Below are 22,853 nucleotides of genomic sequence, written 5' to 3'. Positions count from 1 at the left end.
CCTTCGAGTTTTAGATTATCATCATATCTTACCATTTCAACACGTTCCCCATTAGTGGCCCATTCCTTCTTATGAGTTTCAATATCTCCTTCCATTCTAAGGTTATCTTCTCGTCGTACAACAGAAACACGTTCTCCCTTTACCCAAACATGTTCCTCACGATCTTGAAATTGGCCTTCTGACTTAAGGTTGTCTTGTCTTTTAACAATTTCTGCTCTTTCTCCTGGAGCCCATTTCTCTTTTTCTTTATCTGTAAATTTACCTTCAGGTCGTAAATTGTCACTTCGTTTAACTATTTCAGCTCTTTCGCCAGGAGCCCATTTTTCAGTTTTGCGATCTTCAAATTTACCTTCGAGTTTTAAATTATCATCATATCTTATCATTTCAACACGTTCCCCATTAGTGGCCCATTCCTTCTTATGAGTTTCAATATCTCCTTCCAGTCTTAGGTTATCTTCTCGTCGTACTACAGAAACACGTTCTCCCTTCACCCAAACATGCTCTTCACGATCTTGAAATTTGCCTTCTGACTTAAGGTTGTCTTGTCTTTTAACAATTTCTGCTCTTTCTCCAGGAGCCCATTTCTCTTTTTCTTTATCTGTAAATTTACCTTCAGGTCGTAAATTGTCACTTCGTTTAACTATTTCAGCTCTTTCTCCGGGTGCCCATTTTTCAGTTTTGCGATTTTCAAATTTACCTTCAAGTTTAAGATTGTCATCGTATCTTATCATTTCAACGCGTTCCCCATTAGTGGCCCATTCCTTCTTATGAGTTTCAATATCTCCTTCCATTCTAAGGTTATCTTCTCGTCGTACAACAGAAACACGTTCTCCCTTTACCCAAACATGTTCCTCACGATCTTGAAATTGGCCTTCTGACTTAAGGTTGTCTTGTCTTTTAACAATTTCTGCTCTTTCTCCAGGAGCCCATTTCTCTTTTTCTTTATCTGTAAATTTACCTTCAGGTCGTAAATTGTCACTTCGTTTAACTATTTCAGCTCTTTCGCCGGGAGCCCATTTTTCAGTTTTGCGATCTTCAAATTTACCTTCGAGTTTTAGATTATCATCATATCTTATCATTTCAACACGTTCCCCATTTGTGGCCCATTCCTTCTTATGAGTTTCAATATCTCCTTCCAGTCTTAGGTTATCTTCTCGTCGTACTACAGAAACACGTTCTCCCTTCACCCAAACATGCTCTTCACGATCTTGAAATTTGCCTTCTGACTTAAGGTTGTCTTGTCTTTTAATAATTTCTGCTCTTTCTCCAGGAGCCCATTTATCTTTTTCTTTATCTGTAAATTTACCTTCAGGTCGTAAATTGTCACTTCGTTTAACTATTTCAGCTCTTTCGCCGGGAGCCCATTTTTCAGTTTTGCGATCTTCAAATTTACCTTCGAGCTTAAGATTATCATCATACCTTTTCATTTCAACACGTTCCCCATTAGTGGCCCATTCCTTTTTATGAGTTTCAATATCTCCTTCCATTCTTAGGTTATCTTCTCGTTTTACAACAGAAACACGTTCTCCCTTTAACCAAACATGTTCTTCACGATCTTGAAATTTTCCCTCAGACTTAAGATTGTCTTCTCTCCTTACAATTTCTGCTCTTTCTCCAGGAGCCCATTTATCTTTTTCTTTGTCTGTAAATTTACCTTCGAGTCTCAGATTATCTCCTCTTCTTACTATTTCTGCTCTTTCTCCGTGTGACCATTTTTCAGTTTTTCGATCTTCAAATTTACCTTCAAGTTTAAGGTTGTCATCGTATCTTATCATTTCAACGCGTTCACCATTAGTGGCCCATTCCTTTTTATGAGTCTCAATATCTCCTTCCATTCTGAGGTTATCTTCTCGTCGTACCACGGAAACACGTTCACCCTTCACCCAAACCTTTTCTTCGCGATCTTGAAATTTGCCTTGTGACTTAAGGTTGTCTTGTCTCTTAACAATTTCTGCTCTTTCTCCAGGAGCCCATTTTTCTTTCTCTTTGTCTGTAAATTTACCTTCGAGTCTCAGATTATCTCCTCTTTTTACTATTTCGGCTCTTTCTCCGGGTGACCATTTTTCATTTTTACGATCTTCAAATTTACCTTCGAGTTTAAGGTTGTCATCGTATCTTATCATTTCAACGCGTTCACCATTAGTGGCCCATTCCTTTTTATGAGTCTCAATATCTCCTTCCATTCTCAAATTATCCTCTCGTCGTACCATGGAAACACGTTCTCCCTTTGCCCAAAGATGTTCTTCACGATCTTGGAATTCGCCCTCAGACCTAAGATTGTCCTGCTTTCTTATAATATCGGCTCTTTCTCCTGGATACCATTTTTCTGTAACTCTCCCTTCAAATGAACCTTCCTGTTTTAAGTTATCTTTGTGCTTCACCATCTCCATTCTTTCTCCTTTGGTAGCCCATTCTTTTTTATTTATTTCAATGGAGCCTTCCATTTTCAAATTGTCTGTATGTTTCACTGCATTTGTTCTGTCTACTTTTTGCCATTCATTTTTTTCTCTATCTTGGAAATCTCCTTTAAGTCTTAAGTTATCATCATGTTTGACAACTTGAGCTCTTTCTCCTGGTAGCCATTGTTTGGTTTCTTTTTCAGTGAAAGCTCCTTCCAACCTCAGATTGTCTTCTCTTTTCACAATATCAGCTCTTTCACCTTTGATGGCCCATTCTTTTTTAGTTGAGAGAAATTCTCCTTCTAAGTGCAAATTATCTTTATGTTTCACTATGGAAATGTTTTCTCCTTTCATCCATGCTTGCTTATCTCTCTTTGAAAATTCACCCTCTAATTTTAAATTATCTTCATGTTTAACAATACCAGCTCTTTCCCCCCATTTTAGCGTCTTGGTATATTCTTCCCTCAAAGTTTCCTTCCATTTTTAGATTATCAGAGTGTTTAACCATTTCAGTTCTTTCTCCAGGAGCCCATGCTTCTTTTTTTTTCTCGACAAACTTTCCTTCTAGTTTTATATTATCCGTGTATTTCTTCACTTGAAATCTTTCACCTTTTTTTCCACTCTTCATTCTTTCTATCAACAAAATCACCTTCCAGGTACAAGTTATCTTTATGTTTGATAATTTTAGATCTTTCATTATTGTAGTTCCAGGATTGTTTTCCTCTTCCATCTATTATTTCTCCCTCCAAATGTAAATTATCACTTGGTCTAGCCACATCGTACCTATCTCCCTTCAAACCAATGAATGTGTCATCATAACTTTTTCGAGCATAAAATTCTCCCATTTGTTTGATGGAATCCTTATGTTTGACCAAATCATACCTTTCTCCTGGTCCCCATTTATAAATTTCTCTCCCAGAAAATTCACCTTCCGTTCTTAAATTATCTTTTGGTATTTTCATGGGGGACCTATCTCCTCTTTGAACATGTAATTCGCCCATTTCTCGACCTTCAATAGGACCTGGGGATTTCAAATTATCTTGAGGCTTTACATTAGATGCCCTATCTCCTTGAATAAATTGACTTTCAGATATTTCACCTCTTGCTAGCGATTCTAAAAAATTTTGACCATCAACTTTGGTCCAAGTGCCTCGTCTAACTGCTTTTTGACCTGTAGAACTGCTTCTTGTTCGCCTATCTTTATATTGAGCTAGTGTTTGAGTCATGTAATTGTTATCATCATTATTCCCAATTTGAAGAGTGTCTTGAGGTCTAGAAACATGAGCTCTTAAATCAGATAAATTAATTTCTTGTTGTGCTTGTTGATGATTAGAAGTGAACTGTTGTTCATCACTACTTTCTTTCACAATTTTTCCTTTGATCATTCGAGCTCTAGAAAAACGTGTTGAATTCGTTTGTGATGGAGCTTCAGTGTTCTTAGCACTATCTTCTTTTGTAAATGTATTTTGTCGCACAAGCCTTGACTTTGAGGATCCTTCAACATTACTTGAAGATTGTTCCTCTATACATATATGAACATAATATAGTACTTCAGTAAACTTTATCCTTAATGATTAACTTACTTTTTTGTTCGATGAAAGAAGAAGAGGACGTAACTTCTGACCTAGATACTTCACCTGCTTCACCTGCCGACGAATATAGCTGAAAAGAATGGGATTTTTTAAAAAGAACATATAGAACTCAAGGATGAAAACTTTATCAAAAACAGAATGAGAGTGTCTTCTGTGAATTAAACTTAAATGTGGGACTTTTATATTTGATAAGTTTTGGAGGTGTCATAAAAAAAATACTCCCCACCCGAATTGAATTTTGAAAGCTTGTATATATTAAGAATGCTACACCATTTTGTTGGATAAACAATAATAACCTTTTCTTTTAAAGTAATACAAAAATAAAATCTAAAAAATATCTTTTTAATAGATAAAAAACAAGAATAAAAATATTTAAATTTTGGAAAAAAAATTAAATATGTAATTTTTTGCATTGCTCCAGAATTTTCCCGAAGGACCATTTTTTTAGAAAATAGATCTTAAATTTTTTTTATCCTGACACCCCATGCGGACGCCCCTAGTAATTGTTCATTGTAGATACAAGAAAAAGTCGTAGTGCTTTACTGAATGAGATGTGATCACCCCTGGCCTTATCCTTCAGTCCACAGTTTGACTTCGAGTTCTCCTCGCCCCAGAATACTTCTTAAGAGATTAACTCTCAACTTCCTCCACATAATGAGACCTTCCATTAATTTTTTTGTGCGAATATCTCGAAAAAGTAAAGATCTCTCTCCTCCTACTACTTATAACATAAACTCTTTATTGTTGCAAGGTTCAGATAATTGAATTTTTACTATATGCTGTCACTGTCTCCAATTTCGAGATATATGGAGAAAACATGACGTTCAGGCATACTTGTACAATGTACCCTATGTTAGGTTATAATTATAGGCCGTTGGGGAAAAGTTCCAATATTTGGGTTTGTGAGGTTATGTTATGAACTTTTTATTGTTAATATGCCCTCAAATCATAAAATAATATTTAAAAAAAAATAATATCACAAAAAAAAAGGGGAATCCATGTTTAAAAAAAGTATTTTATACCTAGTCAAAAAATTGAAATTAACTTCCAAGTCGATTGAGTCTTTTTTTTTTTTTTTTTTTTGATAAATTCGAGTTACAATTCTAAAGTCTAAGGCCTCATTTTTGGTATTATGTATAATTTATAAATTGATACACATAAGTTCACAGTAGAATGATTGTGGTAAAAAGGCTAAAGACTAAATTATCGGATTAATATTGTTACGTGGTAAAATCGTGCTTTACATTATCAATGTCACGGCGTTTTCTCGCTAACACAAAAATACTCTATGTCAGCTTTCGATTTTCTCTCTCTCTCTCTTGATATGTCATGGCTATTTCATAACGTATTATTGTTTTTGATAAATAAACAAAACAATAAGTTATTCTATACTTATGATCTGTTGCCAAAATACAGGAATACAATTTCTTGTTGATCCCTCGTCGTTTATTATATTTATAAATTGGCCATTTTATTATTTATATGAAGAAATTTTGGCTACCGTATAGAAATACAATTTTATAGAATATTACTTAGGAATATTATAATACAGTATCGAATAATTGACTATGTATTTTATAATATTGCAAAATATATATATGCAATTCATTTTAAGAATGGTGAAGAAGTAGTATGAGTACATAAGATATATATAGCAGTTGGTATGATTGACTTATTTGGCTAACTACCTTATGATTTTGGGCCTTTTTTCTCTTTCTTTTTAGAGAAAAAATTGCGTGATACAATAAAGGTAACAAAGTGTTGTTAGATAAAATGTTTTTGGGTAATACCATAGTGAAGAAACAACATCATTGTAAGCAATATGATTGTGAGTAATTTGATTGATATACAATATTGTATTTAACCTACCTCGGGGCCCAGCTGTTCATATGCACAACCCGTGGGCTGGAGTGTATTATATAATATTAGAAGGTGTCCTTGACACTTAAAAACGTGGAAATTTCGTTTCACAATGATAATGTTCAATACGATTTTGCCATCCAATGATATTACCCGAACAATTTCGTACGCAACCTTTTTACTACAATCATTTTAATGATTACCACTTATAAGATAAATATATATAGAGTAACATTAGCTTGTTCCGAAATGATTTAGACTGGTTCGTTTGAAGATTTAAGTTAGTTACAAAATTCCACCAGCATCGATTTTTTCGTGAATTTTATGGTAGGAAAATATTCCATATATATTCAGAGACTAAATAGCTAATGCCTACATATCACATTTGCACATGTTTCTCCATTTGTCGCTGAACATAGAGACTCACAATTTTCGCTCGTACTTTTTGATACGCAACAAACTAGGAAAAAAATGTCTGAGATTCACACCGACCTCACTATCGTTTATCCTGATGCCTTCCCTATTTGTGCAACCATCTTTCGGTGTGCTTATGAGATCTGGTTGGCACTTTTAAGCCCGAGAAAGGTGTCTTAGCAGGGTGTCCCCAGGAGACAAGGATACCCAACAACATCGCCCAAGTCAAGGAACAGGTAAAGAACAAACCCAATTGAGTTTTCTAGAGGTTTCAGCGGAGCTTTTACTACCATCCACAGTGATATTTAGAATCCTGACTGATGATCTTCCCTTCAAAAATCTCCTCTGAGTGTGGTTATCCTATTCTCTCTCTCAGGCCAACAAGGATAAACGAGCAAAGTGCTGTAGGGGTCTCATTAAGCTCATCCAGAACCACGGGAAGCAGTTTTTGGAGTCCCACCTGTTTGTACAGGACGGGTCCTGGTTCTTGTGGGACAGGAGTGAGTAGACAGATTACGATTTTGATAGCTATGAATACTTCACAAGCGGTGTTCAACGGGTGATGAAGTTAGTGAACGAAGATGAGCTCTCCAGTCAGTTGTGGGAGTTGGATAACCATTGCAACGACGTTATCCGAGTCGGAAAAAACCATGTAACATGATTGAGTACTTTTTAAAACTTTTGAATGTAATTTCTTGTCCTTCAGAGGCAGTCTTAATTATTTCGGAACAACTTATGATTGAGAAAAATGGATTTGTTTGATTTGTTGCTGGAAAAAGATCGTAAGTCAAGTAATTCATTCCATAAGAAATAACTAAATTTAAGCCTATCTCAGCTCTTATCTTTAAAAAAAGCTTGTATGTCAATGCAAATTTTACTCAGAAATATACATTCTTAAAAAACTCCTATGTTAGAGCTCTCGTAAATTAAAGTATTACTGTATGGAGAAAACAATAACCTTTGATCCCCTCACCCAAATTATATGAGAATATGACTTTGTCCGAGTTAAATTGATAATAAAAACTTACTGCCTGTTCCATTCCTTTAGATACTCCAGTTAAATGCCTTTCTACTGATGATCGTCTTTGCAATCTATAAATTCAAAAGTGAATCATCATTTATAATATATCAATATTTTCTAAAAATAAGTTAGTTTAAAGAAATTGACAGTCTATTTTTTTATTATGTAGAAGTGATTTCGACTCATTAAAAATGATAATTACCTTTCATTTTCACGACGAATGCTGGCAGCCTCACGTACGTCTTTAATTTCCGTATTTTGAGTTTGGTTTGTCATTGATGAACTAGATCCAATATCAAAGGTTGAATGCTGAGATGATATTTGAGCTTGTTGCTGCTTATTAGATGAGTAAGATGATTGAACAATTGAAGATGACTCTTGTTTTTGAGAATTGGTAATGTGGGATTGCATGTCGGACATGTATGCGCCTGTTGTAATGGCAGCTACCTCACGATCAGCTTCAGATGTAAGTGCTAATAAGCTTCCAGCATTTGAATTATGAGGTTCAATAACCTTGGCTCCCATACTTCCAATCGACACTTTTTTATCAGAAGATGATAAGCCATTAGAGATCTGACTGGTTGATCCCTCCTCCAAAACAGTCACCCATTTGGATCCAACAAGCTTTCTTTTTAACTTTTGTGTATTTCCTCCTTCATTTGAGAGTATCTCGGAATTACTCCCTGCGAGGACCCCTGACATATTGCCATTGGCTGAAGTCTCGGAAACTCCAGCTGCTGACATCATTGTCACGTTTTGGGAAATATTATTACTACTCAATTCAGTAACTTGCATGTTGGATGTTGATTGCTCGATGGAATGACTCTCAAATTTTTGTGTGTTTTCTGTTGATTGTATTGCTGACTCTGAAACCACTCCAGATGAAGCTCGGTGTTTGCATTTATGTCGGCTGAAAGTAATAAGAAAATATGAATTTTGTTAGTTCTTCTTCTTTCATTATAAATTATGTAAACATATATTTAGGCTTCATAAATCAATCTTGCAAAATTATCAAAAGAATATCCATCTTAATTAAAATCGACATAACTTCATCATTGGGCTTACAGTTTCAACTGTTGATTTTAATAGAGGTAGTTTTTTAACTCATAACACTATGAAGGGTATAGATTAGAAAATCTAAAAACTAATAATCCCTAAGATTCCTTGGAGGTTTATTTCTACCAAAGCCTTTATTAATAATAATCCGGATTTTTATTAAATCCAAAGTGTATAAAAACACCCCACAATTTTTGATACTTATGTATGTCAACAAGTAATTTTGAAACTTCCTATTTTGTGATAACCAGAGCTTGATTAGATCCTGTTTTTGACAAATCATTAAGGATTTTTAGATATATATTTCAGCGAAAGTGTTTTTTGGGAGGCACTCATTAGGATTGAAAAGCAATGTGAAATTAATATAAGGATAAACATATTGTTAAACGCTGTTTGAATCAGCTTAGGATTTGTACTTCTACAGAAAAGAAAAAAAATCATCACGAGAATTAATTCATTTTCATGAATTTCTATTAAGTTAATAGAAGAAAAAAAAGTGAAGAAAAAGTTGATTTTTATGAGGATTTTTTACTCATGTTTCTTCTATACAAAGTATTTGTAGTATAAAAAAATTATTACAAAAAAATATATCGAAAAAGCTTGAAAAACTACATTAATTCTACTAAATAAACATTTACCATTATACCGTACCAATCCACGTACCATGAAGGGTGTAACGTGGTTCTACTGAATCGTGGGCTTACCATACCGTCGCAGCCCTCATAATTATATTGACTTATGTATATGATTTATTATAAGAATCAATTAAAAATTAAGTATAAAATTATATGTTGTGGTTAAAGATTTGGGCACTGTGAGCTAAGAAGACGATATTTCAGTCTTCTTGTGTAATTTATATTTCCTTTAATTGTCACCGAGTATTCTAATTCAAAATCGAGTAAATGAGTTAGCTTAAATTAAATGAAGCAAACTACCTTTACACCACAAATGTCCATAAAATTCAGTTGTTAGTCTACGCTATTATGATTTATGGGTAGTGATGTAAATCGTGTGAATTTTTTAGCTGGCCTGTTTTTTAGAATAGGTAATCTGAGGAATTGATTTTCTTTTCCGTGGCAGTTGACATTATTAATACTAAGAAATAATAAGGTAATCATATTAATGAAATTTTGTAGGCGTTTTGCATGAAGCATCGACTTTAGCTAAGACTGAGTTAGGTAGTGCTCTATAGACTAAAGTACTCCCTGGCTTATGAGTCATAACGTCAAATTGGTATTTATTCTCAAGATGATATTATTTTTCTTTCATTTTTGAGGAGAGAACGTCTATGTATTAAGTAATTACGTACGAGTGTACTCATGAAAAACGGTGAGTAACCGTAAATTTAGCCAAGTATTGAAATTTTGAAGTTGTAGTTATTAATTTTACATAAATGTATGAGCAATTTTAATTAAAATTCTTATTAGATACAAGATAGTATTCCAAGTGGCAAGATTCCTTTTATCGTTTAGTAATTTTTCGGCGAAATGTAATTTGGGCAAATTCTCTACTTCAGTTAATGTATAATAACTTTTAATATCCAACGAAATAAAAAGCACTACTATGAAAAATATTTTTTCAACCACAAAAATCCCACATATGTGTGCGTGAAAAAGAGGCATTAAATATATTTTTTATAATAAACAAAATTGGATAAATTTGAAAACTATTTATAAATAAATTAAGCATTGATACTATAGACTCCATTTGAGTTTTGTAACCTTATTAATTATAATAATCATGTCTGTAGACAAAAAAGTAAGAAATTATCACTTATACTGTTAATCATAGAAGAGAATAGAGGAATGTTGTTCTATTGAGAAACAGGCCAATACGAAGTGGATATTATCCATACATGATGTTAAAACATTCATTTAAAAATTGGCATAAAATAAAAGTCAGTTTTGAAATAATGAATCACAAAACCATTAAATGTTACTAATTTCAAAATATTTACCAGCTTGCGTAAAAACAACACTGATCGGACCATATAGCTCCTTTTTTGGAGATCAAAATATAGTCATGCTAAGCTAGCCTTGCCATACTTTTAAAATTTCTAAACACAGTTAATACTTTTTCTAACGAGGTTGGTTTAAATGTAATTTTCTATTTGACGAGCAGTTATAAAAGTTCCTTGTTTTTACTATTATTATATAACAATTAGTTGTACTCAACATTACCGGATTAATTATGTGTCGACACACAGACAAATTTTGTTATAATAATATAGCAGATAACTCGTCACGAAATCCTCAGTGTTACTCACCATTTTTCATGAGTACACTCATAGGTAACTACTCAATACTTATAACAAATCATTGAGTTTTCCTCAAGAATGAAAGAATAATAAAAAGAGTTTGTTAAGAAAATTAATATGACTGATGACGATGATTACTTTAAGTATCTCGAGCGCTCACAAACAAAAATAAACAAACCAGAGTTCCCCATAGTCTAAATACAAAACGTATACTAGAGTTAATTCATTATTACATATCAGCGTTTATATTTTATTCAAATCTTGACATATACTCAAAATGCATATGAATTATGATTCGAAACAGGGGAAGGACTCAAAAATTAGAAAATTTTAATAGCCGTTTTCACATCAACATATTTTTATTTTGTACCACTTTTATGGCAAAATTTTGAAGCATAAGTTGGTAATTCAACAATTTTCTACACTTTTTATTCAATATGTTTTCATATCCATTCTGAATGATGGCTTCAATACAGGGACGAACAGAATCACAACTAGCCTTGATGAATGTCCGAGGACAAGTTGTTCCTATCCTCCGTAATCACGATCTTCGGAGCTTTGACATTCGCATGAAAAGTCTTGTTCGTCTTGCATCCAAGACACACCAAACAGCGAAGTCTAGGTGGCTCATGTCAGGCGAGGACGAAGGCCAGAATTCTGCCCGCCAGAGCGCAGCAATGTTTTCCTGCAGAAATGCTGCACCTTCTTTTACGTGTTTGCCGGGGCACCGTCTTGGGTAAACACATAATTGACTTTCTCGTTGACCTTGATGAAGTAGGGAGGCATCTTGCTGTCGTCGGATGTCACAACCCCGAGGACCTGAGCTGGATGTTTGGTTCTGAAGGTTACCTCGGCCTTAGCTCTTGATTCAGTCAACAAGCGAACAATTCTTCTGTTTATAACAGCGTCCACTGTGAAGATCATCTTGTCGGAGATCGCACACCCTTTGCCGTTTTGCTTGTTGCTAGAACATTTTTGATCGCACAAAAAATAAAACAAGCATCAAATCTTAGGTTTTTGTCAGTTCTTTCGAATGGTGCCAAGTAAAAAATTGTCATACTCTTAAAAATGCGACTAGACGGCCTAAAATAGGATTCTAATTTTTGAGTCCTCACCCTGTACATTAGAGAGCAATAAAAAAGGAACCAAAACAGCTATGTATATTCGATGCTACATGTACACGCCTGCAATATTTTATTAATATAACTACATTGTTAATACTTAGATAAAAAATAGGTATATGATATACATCAGGGATCACTATATACAGTGAAAACTATATTCACGTTCGATGTTATATACACACGCCTACAATAATTCATTAATACGACTAGATTGTTCTTTCTTGGATCAAGATATATATATTATATACATAAGAGCACTAAATACTATGTACCCCGTGATTATTTTTCATACAGACATGTAGACAATCTTTCAATAAATAACAATGACGATAAATATATTAATTCACTTGCAGCAACAGATCACCTGAAGAGCAAGGTAAAATCTGTAAGGAGAAAATACTTAAGTCACCAAAAATCTTGGGCATACTCAAGTTTCTACGTACTTTTAACGATATTTTTTGAGTGAGAAAGAAAAATAATTAATTCTGGTAAAAATAATGACCAATCCGTGTATTCTGAATTTTTTAAGACAAATATTTTAGAAAAATTGTCAATTGTCTCTTTGGAAGAGGGTTGATCCCCCTTAAAAGTTTTTGATGCCCCCTCCCTAAAAAAATATATATATGTGTGTATATATATCATAACTGTTTTTCGTGTTATCACATATGGAATTCAAAATGGTTGAACAGATTCGTCTGAAACTTAGAAGTAGACGTACTGATAATGGGACAGTTCCCAAAAGAATCCCAATGCCAATTCCAATACTTTAAATAATAGTTAAAAAATTTTGAACAATTCTATTTTTTGAAAAATATTTCAAATATAGAATTTGTTATTAAAATTTTTTCAAAAAACCAGTTATTCACAAAATATAACATTTTTGGAGAAAAATTTCTAAAATTAATAAAGGTTCACAAAAACTTATTCTTTTTGGAAAAAAATTTAAAAAATTAAATTTCTAATAAAAAAATTTTGAAAAAAAAATTAAATATTAAATTTTCGGGGGATAAATTTCAAAAATACTTCGTTATTCACAGAAAATTATATTTTTTGTAATAAATAATTGAAAAATTAAATTAAATTGTAAATATGAAATTTTTTGAACAAAAATTTCAAACATATAAATTTTCTAGTAAAAACTTTTTTTTGGGGGTATTTTATTTTCATAACTTAGAAAGGTAGTAAATATTTAAATACCAGTAACAAATAAGATCAGATATATGATTATGGCCGGTCCTAATGAATTTGGTCCAGCCTAGTTTTGGGAGAGGTCCTATCGACCCATAGGACTGTCAGTACTAGAACTGATAATTTAAAGATATATTTTACCGAAACTGTATAAGTTTTTAGGACTGATATGCAGGACTGAACAAAACCGGTCCGAGACTCAACTGAACGGGAAAGCAGTCTTCAGTCCTAAATAAGAACCCACACAAAACTACATATATATTATATCAAACTGGTTCTGTTATCTGTATCAACAAATAAATCGAGATAAATATACATACACACAATATACCCATATAAGAAGATATATTTTGTGAACAATGATGAGTCACATAAGGCCTTCAACCATCCAAAAATAAAACCAAGTATATTTTGTAGATGCTAAGTATATGTATTTTAAATATTAAGCATTTATGAAAAGATATCTAAATATATATATGGATATATTTGGATATAATTGCAACGGTGTGTAAAATTAATGTTAATTCCTCATTCGAGAGATAACTTTTATCTCTCGAATGATTACAAATGTATACTGAATAAAAGCAAAATATTGGATTCACTATATCATTAGTGACAGACTTGGACCGTTTTTTTTTGGCAGAGACTGTATTTAATGCACTGGAACTAAATTGGGTCAAATCCAAGTCGTAAAAGGATTTTTTTCAGTCTCACTCTATGGACTGATTTTCTTCCCACACCAGCTAGTGTTGTGTCGGTCCTTATTTATTCGCTCTTATTGGGACCAGTCCTTAGGGCTGTTGGTCCTTGGAATTGCCATACTGTTTTGCCTAGTTTGTAGTGTATCAAAAATTACAAGCAAAAATTGTGAGTCTCCATGTTTAGCTAAGAATGGGGAAACATGTACAAATCTGGTGTGTCGGCATTAACTATTTAGTTTCTGAATATCTATGGAATGTTTTTCCACCATAAAAATCATGAGAAAATCGATGCTGGTAGAATTTTGTAGAAAAATAATCTCCTCATCAATCATTTCGGAGCAGGCTATTGCATTGCATTAAAAAAATCTTAAAGTAGACTTAAAGGTTAAGCGTACACTTAGAAAAAAGTTCATTTACAGTTTTGCGTTTGATAAAGCCAGTGAGGGGTTACAGAGTTCCAAAATGGAAGTAAAAAAAGAGAAAATTAGACACACTCTTCAGTACGACACTACGACAAAGCTGATAAGCCAGAGCTGGTGTCAAAAAATACAGACCCAATACAGTATCGAATGCAACTGTAAAGCAGAGGTTCCAACGATTCTGTTCTGGTAATATGGATGTCGAACATATCGATAAAATAAGGGAAATTGTCGAGTTGGGCCAGCATGTGAGTACGTATTCTATTGCCAGGAACTAAAGATTAGCCAGAAAACTGTTTGGAATCTGCTAAATCAGATAATCCTAACTATGTTAATTAGGACTGTTAAAATAAAGCGAAAAAAAGGTCAAAACTTTTACTTCACCTATTATAACTTATCAGTGACGTCACGAGGGATCGATTTTACCTTCTTAAAAGAACCAACAATTAAAACTGGACTGGACCGAGGTACTAAATATGGACTGACACAACCCTAAACCCAGCCATACTGCTCTTCTCTGGCAAAACAATTTATCTGACTTTAATCAAATTTTACAGGAGAAACAAAAACGTAGTTATATGAGTTATAATTTATTCTTTATTTTTAATAGGTTGAAGGTCAAATTGTATTTATTTTTATAGCGGTGGGGTCCGGGGGTGGCTCAGGTAATCTCTGATGAAGTAGTATTGACAATATTACTAGTTATTTATTTTGCACTGAGGATGTCTTGGGGAGTTATCTTTTATATTATTATTAAAGCAAAATGTGTCTTTTGGTTGACACCCAATTACTAACTACCGCTTGATAAATTATGCTTGTAAGTATTTTTCAAATAAAAATACATATTTGTGATTAGGACAATACTTTCCCTTTTAAAAAGGTTATCAGTGTTCCTATTTGGACTCAAAATAGGACTAATAAGTATAATTTCATAAAAGTATAAAATTAATGGAGTGAATCAGGTTTCTTACTCATACAGGCAAAACGGTGGGTGAGGATGAGTGACGCATTCTCGGTCTACGTAAACATCAAATGATTCTTTTTTAAAGATAAGTACTATTGATTGTGTAAGTTTCATCTTTTAAATAATATTATTAGTCATTCCAACACCCACACGTTATATATTTAATGGATAAAAAAGGGAGTTTGGGGCCCCACAGTTTCTTGAAAGTTATCTTTTTCTTTCTTTTTCTTCTCCTTAATGAATAAGCAAGTGAAGTAACGAAAAACCTACAGTTTTTTATAATCGAACATCAATATATATACATTGTAAATATATAAATAATTAATCATTATTTATTTAAAATTATTAACGCATGCCTTTTTGAGAAATAATTGAGGCTCATATACATGGCTGAAACAGCACGCTAGCCCACTAGCCCGTTGCTTTGTAAAAAACCAGTCGGGCTTATGCAGGATGGTCTGTATCAAGCCCGTATCTTCAATACCTTATATACTCGTACATAGGCAATTTTGGGTTCAAATAATAAGTAATACCTAGTGTCAACGTCTCAAACATCAAGTAGACATTGTAAACAAATATTACGGGTAATTTTTAAGTAAACATATCTTTGAAAGATAAATTTTGCAATATTTTAGTTCCTGTGTAGTTCAGAAAAGTTATTTAAAATTTATGACATTTCTAAGTCTGTAAATTTAAATTTCAGAACCAACCAATCTATTTAACATATTCTGCAAAGTGCTTTGTGTCCTTGTTTCCGATTGAACAAAACATTATTGTATAGGGACTTCTTTTCGAATCCAAGCCAATTTAATATCTCTGTATATACCATGTACATAGGTAGATTATATTTTGTGGTAAAAAAAACATAATTAACTAGCCTTGCTGGATAATGACTAATTTTAACGACCGTCTATCCCTGCCAATATATATAATTTTTTTTCAGAATAGATCGAATGCAAACACAAATTATTAATAGTGATTGCAGGGTTCAAACAATCCATATCAATAAACCAAAGGAATACATTTAAAGAATTCTAAATTAATTAATTATTCAATAAGTTAATGTGCAAATATTGCATAAGTTATATATTGATAGTAGATGTTAAAAAAGAGTCATTCCCCTAAGATAACGTGATAGGAAATATGATAAAACGGAAAGATTCTAATCTGAAATAAAAATAAAATAAGAGATTCATTTTTGAAACAAAAAAAAATCTTTGCCAAGGATTCGATTTAAGTATGTCTTAGTTCTATTATAGGATTACGACGAGATTTTTGGGATATATGATAATACAAGGTACTCTCCCATCAGCTGTTTTTATAAGTTGACTATATGTGATTTAGAGTATCTTGCTCTACGCAGTGTTTTTTTAATCTGAGAATCTAGACAACACATTAGTTGTCTAGTGAAAAAGTGATGAACGTATCCCGTAATACCTAAAACAGATACCATTTATCTAGTATAAATTTTCTCGAGAAAGTACAGTTTGGAAAGGAGATAATGGGTCTTTTAATGTAAATTTATCTTATTAGAAAGGATAACGAGGAGATACCTTTTCTATTGAAATTTCTCTCATTTGTGTAATTTTGTGTTTTGTAATTCTTTCGAAGAAACTCATCTACCTCAGTTATTTGACCAGACTTTCCTACGTTAAGGAACTGACTCTACGTATCTTTGATAATAAATAATAATATGTTTACATTTGCCCAATTTTTTGCATTCAAAAGCTATACAAAGTAACTGGTTACCATATGCGTGAAAAAAAAAAAAAGAAGAGAAGATGACATTTGCTTTTTAAAAGTGAAAATCTCGTTCATATTTCCATTCGCATACTCCAAGCAGTTGGGTCTCTCCTGGATCACTATCTACGCCGTCAGCAAGTCTTATAAGTTGGAGAGGAAGAAGGGCTCTAATACAAAGGCAGAACTGGACTCATAGGAGTTAAAGGCAGCAAATCCCCTCAAGTCCATGAGGGCCCAGGCAAATGAGCGGAAAGATCCTTTTAAGGGTGGAGAGGCCTATTTTGATACTAGATATCAAAGAAACCCATTTCCTCCGTTGCAAGACTCTTTTGTATGAGTCTTTGAGGTCTTTTGAGCTCTTTTATGACACGTTTGGCCCCCTAAAACACTGATGCCAATTCCCTTGACTACACCTTTTGGTTAAATGTAATGTCTACAGTGTCCATCATCCAAATATTGGGGCCCTCAAAGACAATGCCAGGCAACAATGGGACACTTTCAAGGAGGAATACATCCGCAGCAGTTGCCAGGCCGTCCGCCGCCATATGGAACCCATTTTTGCCGCTAAAAGGCGTTGCATTAAAGATTAAGAGAGCTCAGAGATACATATATTTGTAGTATATGTTTTGTTAGAAATACTATTGTTAATTAATAAATTATAACTTGTTGAAGTATAAAATTCAAACTTTCAGATTTTAATGGACCACTCTCTACTATGGAAGTACAGTTTTTCAATAGTTGGAACCATAATTACTACCGCCAGTATAAGAAATATAAGAAAATATTTAATTTGAAGCCTTTGAATCTTTAGCAACAGTTACTTCTTCGAAATTAATATACATGGGACTTCACGAATATGTGTACATTGATATATTATATTTGAATAATGATTATGTAACTAAGTTGATTATGATAAATTTGCGAAATTGTAACTTATGATCTTTTTATCATTCAAAGCACATCAAACTACAAATAAAAATATGTTAGTTGCGTATGAACGTCGCCTACTCTTTGGCTAACTGTCTCAAATGTATATATGTTCAGTGTAGACTTCTCTTTACCACTCTTTTTTTTATTTCATGGTCACTGCCACTCTTCATTTATGATTTGCAATTAAGTATTATACATATATATCATGTGTGTCTACTTTTAGTTAGCAACGCATTTATCAATAATATATTAGTGTATAATCTACGTAGTGTAGTACTACTCAGTATAAATTCACAAAAAAAGTATGGAACATAGAGGGCGACACATTCTATGTACACACACGTAGTCTTCTTTTTTTCTTCTATTTTTTGCAAGGCTGTTCGCACTGGAATAATGAAGAAAAAAGGGGAATAGTAAAGAGGACTCGATAAAGTAAAATATTATCATTAGATATAGGATTTTGATTAAATGCCGAAAGAGTGACTTCATTCAGTTTTTGCAAAACATATATACTGTTTATTTGTGGGTTTTTTTTTGTCAACTGTTGAGATGTTAATGCATTCTTCCCTTACATGTATAAAAAAATTCTGAAATCGAATTAAATCCGGGGTTATAACTACTATTAAATGTTATTAAAAGTGACTACTAGTGTTGAGACTCGGTACAAGAATAAGTTTTTTTCGGACCGGTCTTAAGTAATTTTTTCATGAACAATCTGAACCAATATTTCGGTCCAGACTAGAGGTGGACCGGGCCTGCTTGCAGGGAAAAAAAACAAAAACAATATCTATATTTTTTTTTTTTTTGGGGGGGTGGTCTTAAAATTTTTGCCTTTTAGAGGGCACAGCCCACCCCAAAAAAAAAAAAAAAAAATTCTTAGGAATTCTGCTTTTTACTTGAAAATTCAATATACGAATTTTTTAATATATGAAATTTAATTTCTGATAATTTTTTCCAAAAAATTGAGTATATGAAACTTAATTTTTGAAATATTTTTCAAAAAATTTACTCTTTTGAGAACAGTGGATTTTTGAAATGTTTTACCAAAAAATTTACAGTTTAAAATTTAGTTTTAGAAATTTTTTTCGTAAAAATGTTATAAATAAATTTAACTTTTGAATTAAAAAAAAAATAAAATCTAAAACCAAGCCCACCTCAAAATTGTTCAGGGGGTCAGCATGATTTTTTTAAATTTGGAAAAGAATAAAAAAAAAAAAAACTTCCTCCGATCCATAATCTGATCGAATAACCTTCCTTTTTAGAAAAGAAACCCTCGAAGAAACTTCTTTCTCTGTCTTTTCATAACTTTTTTTCCCTCAGAGATAATTTTTCAAAAAATAGTACTTAAAGTGAGAATGAGTTTTGGGCCACACTGAAATATTAAGCGCTACACAATGCTCCCACGGGCCACGTGTTGGACATCCCTGGTTTAGAGCCCCCTTTTAAATTAATCCGATACAGACCTATATTTTTGTAAAACAGATCCAGACAAGTATTTTTCTTTGAGACTCGTCAAGGCTGAACCTTTTTAAAGGACTACAAATTATAGTGGTCTCACACCGGTCCTTCACTTTCCGACCGAACCCCAAGACTAGTATCATGTTTAGTAATTTAGGGACTCTTTTCGAAAAAGGAAGTTGAGATATAAAATAAGGATATCTGAGCACAACTGATAAATTAGTTGTCTTGAGTGTGCCATAGGCAATTGTATATTCTGTAATGGCAAGACAACATCTGTTAAAGCTCCTTCGTAATATATGAATTGATGTCAATATTAATTTATATTTAATTTGTAATAATAGAGTACATTATTGAAAAATATTCGTACACATTAATTCAACCACAAATAATTATCAAATATGTATGTACATATAAAAAACATACGTGATATGATAGATAAGTGTATGTAATGTATATGAGCAGTCAAAAAGATAATTATGCCTAGATACATGCAATTGCAAGGGGTAGGCTGGAGGGGCTGTAGTTCATCCCCCCCCTTCAGGAAGTTTTGTTTAATTATGATTTTTTTCGTCGATGGGGCAAAATATGGAGCAAAGCAAAAAAGTTTATATTTGAATTTGAATTTTTGAAATATTTTTCCAAAAAATGTAATTTTCTCTGAGTAGCTATGGATTTTTGAAAATTCTTTTCCAAAAAGTGTAATATTAAAAAAAAAAATCAATCAAAAAATGTAATATTTAAAATATAATTTTGAAATTTTTTTCCAAACAAATTGATTTTCTGTTAATAAGTATGGATTGTTTAAAATAAGTTATATAACTAAAAAATTACATGTTCCTTCCAGCGGACGCCGCTGAGGCATATAATGTAATCCATATAGGGACTCTGACATCATCACATAAGTCCTTTAACTGGTTTAACAAATGGAAGAAAAACATCTTATGGGATGAAGGTATACTTTCTGGTCCATGCATAATAGAGGGTGTTGTAACAAATATATACCTTCTTCCCACACAAACGGTAAATGAGTCACGCTATTGGGTAGTTAGTTGGTGATATTCTTGATCCAAAAGAAGAAGAATCTGAGAGCCCTCAAAAATAAACCTTTTTTTTTCTTTGAATGAAACATTTGAAAATGCTGAAATATATACAGGTTATCATTAATCTACTCTGAGGAGTGCAAGAACAAAAAAAAAAGATGAGAAGAAGAGATTACGCAATAGAGCTTCTCTGGTAGTGAGTGGTTGAGTTGACACACATGAATCATCATGATATGTACTTGAGGGAAGAAATAAGATCTTCTTTTGGATGTACATATTTATAGTAATGAGATGTATAATTAGATTTCATGTTCGTCAAATACCTAGTTTCACAAATATAATACATCTTTTTGAAAGTTTTTATCATATACATAGGATGACCCAAAAAATAAATTTAATGAGCAAGGAAGGAAGAAATATATATATATAGTGGATGGAAAAAGAGAGAGTTCTTATAAAGAGAGGAACGAGCCTTTAAGGAAACCTCAAACCACCTATGTACCTCTCGTCGTACATTATACCATTCCCGTCAAAATTGTATACATAGAAGAATCATGACTCATGACGGTGAAGGAGAAGGGGCGGGGGAAAAGGGAGAATGGGTCTCTTACCTGTGACCTAGGCAAGGCAACAAGGAGAGTGAGTGACGTCATGCATTACTAATTAAGTAAATAAAGTACTTCCGTGACAGGACTATTGGACTTTTTTGCAGGACTTCATAATGCATATCTTTGCAGATGTAATTTAAAAACAAAGGAAGGATCTCCTTATCAATTCAAAACGACTTACCCACAGGTACAAATTTCGCAGATGCATTTTTCTTCCTTCTTTGTAGGATTATTTGAAGAGGTGGCTTTTGCGGCTTTTGCACCCCCACTCAATTTAGCACCACTACTATCACTACTGCTGCTTCCAGCAGCTACGACAGACTCTCCAGCTGCCGCTGTTGCACTAGATAAATTCTTCTCAGTCATAACTTGTTTCTGTTGATCAAGGCTCTTGTCTTCCAATATATTCCTTTTATTATCAGAAGAAGTTATCTCCTTAGTGATAACTCCACTAGAGACTTTGCTGGCACTGCTCACAGTTGTTTTGGAGCTGGCCGTGATTTTTTGGGTCTCTATCACTTCATTGGAAGATCCAGATTTGGACCATTTAGTCTTGGTTTTCTTCACTTTGGCTCCCTTGTGCGGCATATCGATATTTTCACAAAAAGCAATCAATATTAATAACAATAATTATATCACTAGGTTAAAATCACTACTTCTTCTCCGCTATGTGTTTAATAATTATGATAAATATGGAATTGAACAAAAAGTATAAATTAAATAATAACCGTACGCAGAGGCTCAGTAAATCGGACTATAATAGCAGAAATAAAATATTTACTTCGGAGGAATACAATTCCCGCATGCCCGGTGTCACGTACGCTTTTTGGCCTTCCATGGCAATCATTTCTCAAGATACATACTGTATACTATATACATAGATATATCTACATACATATGAGCGAACCGTCAAATTAAAACATGTATTTCAACATAGATATATATAAATAATATCTATTTATAGGAGTTACTTCAAATCCTATTAAAAAATGATTACATATTTTGCGAGTGTCTCCAGAAAATTCTTGAAGAAATATTATTATTATATAACGAAAAAAACGATAAGTTTGACTGATTGAGCGGACTGGGCTTCATACTTGTCATGCAAGGCAGCAGCGTGGGTGGGTTGAACTTAGTCTTGTCTTGTGGTTATACAATATAAAATGATATATATTATGTGTCTATCATTCCATACGCTTCTCTTACTTTGCTAAATTCTGTTATATACTAAATTATTCATTACAATTATCGATTAGAGAGGTTTTCATATCTATGATTAAATGGCATGTTTTTACATTCGTACACATAGTACTTGGTGGATATACAACCGAGAGGGGAACTACAAAAAAGAAGAAGAAAAGAAAAACGTTTTGCAAATTTATATTTTTCCTGCTTTAAATTAAATATAATAGCAACAAGAATAGCAAACGGTTTTTTGCCTGGTGTTTTTTCTTTGTCCTGACTTCTATACGAGAAACAACACTGAAGAAGAACATAGTATATTACATAGTTGGGACCCAAAACTGGCTGTAGTATGACTAAATTTCAAAAAAATTGCTTTTTGTGGAATCAAGAAAAGAATTATCAAAAACAATTTGTTAATTGTTTAAATACTTAATTCAGCTATATTTTTGTTCAATATGTTCTCCTTCACAAGTAGTAACAGACTGGATACGCCAGCGAACAGATTGGTATCTCTTAAGGATGATGGTCAGATCCACGACGTATCATAATGGCAGGTCGGAACGAATCAAAATTTGGATGAGAGATGCGGCAGACATTATTCTCCAAGTACCTCGAAACTGCAAAATCGAGGCAGTGAGGTCAGGGCTGGAAGAGGGATACATGGAGGGACGCCAGAAGTCAGTTATAGTGATGCCGTAGTAGAAGTTTTGGTTCTTCTTCCTGGCTGTATGGGGCTATAATGTACTTCTTGATGTTGTAGGGAGTCCGGATGGAGATGCCAATGGTATCTGCGGCCTTTTTGAAATCTGATACCGGCAAGGAAGAGATTTTACAAGGTTGACTTTTTTGTGGTTGTTGCTACGACATTTTTTTACTCAGACATTGCATAAA

The 22,853-nt window shown here is 33.1% G+C and overlaps 1 protein-coding gene across 1 annotated transcript; it reads right to left on the bottom strand.

Annotated features, from left to right (window-relative positions):
- Window positions 1–935: 935 nt before the first annotated feature.
- On the bottom strand, window positions 936–21,774 carry LOC121116872 (uncharacterized). The gene is made up of 5 exons (XM_040711170.2): window positions 20,959–21,774; window positions 7,489–8,196; window positions 7,294–7,357; window positions 3,983–4,061; window positions 936–3,921 (listed from the first exon to the last, which is right to left on the bottom strand). The coding sequence occupies exons 1-5, from the start codon at window positions 21,363–21,365 to the stop codon at window positions 3,005–3,007; spliced, it is 2,175 nt and encodes a 724-aa protein (XP_040567104.2). The 5' UTR covers window positions 21,366–21,774; the 3' UTR covers window positions 936–3,004.
- Window positions 21,775–22,853: the final 1,079 nt, after the last annotated feature.

The sequence above is a fragment of the Lepeophtheirus salmonis genome, chromosome 4 (genome assembly GCF_016086655.4).
Source record: "Lepeophtheirus salmonis chromosome 4, UVic_Lsal_1.4, whole genome shotgun sequence".
Taxonomy (NCBI): Eukaryota; Metazoa; Arthropoda; class Copepoda; order Siphonostomatoida; family Caligidae; genus Lepeophtheirus; species Lepeophtheirus salmonis.
The sequence above is the reverse complement of the archived record's forward strand: the minus strand, read 5'-3'. Positions and strand labels throughout refer to the sequence as shown.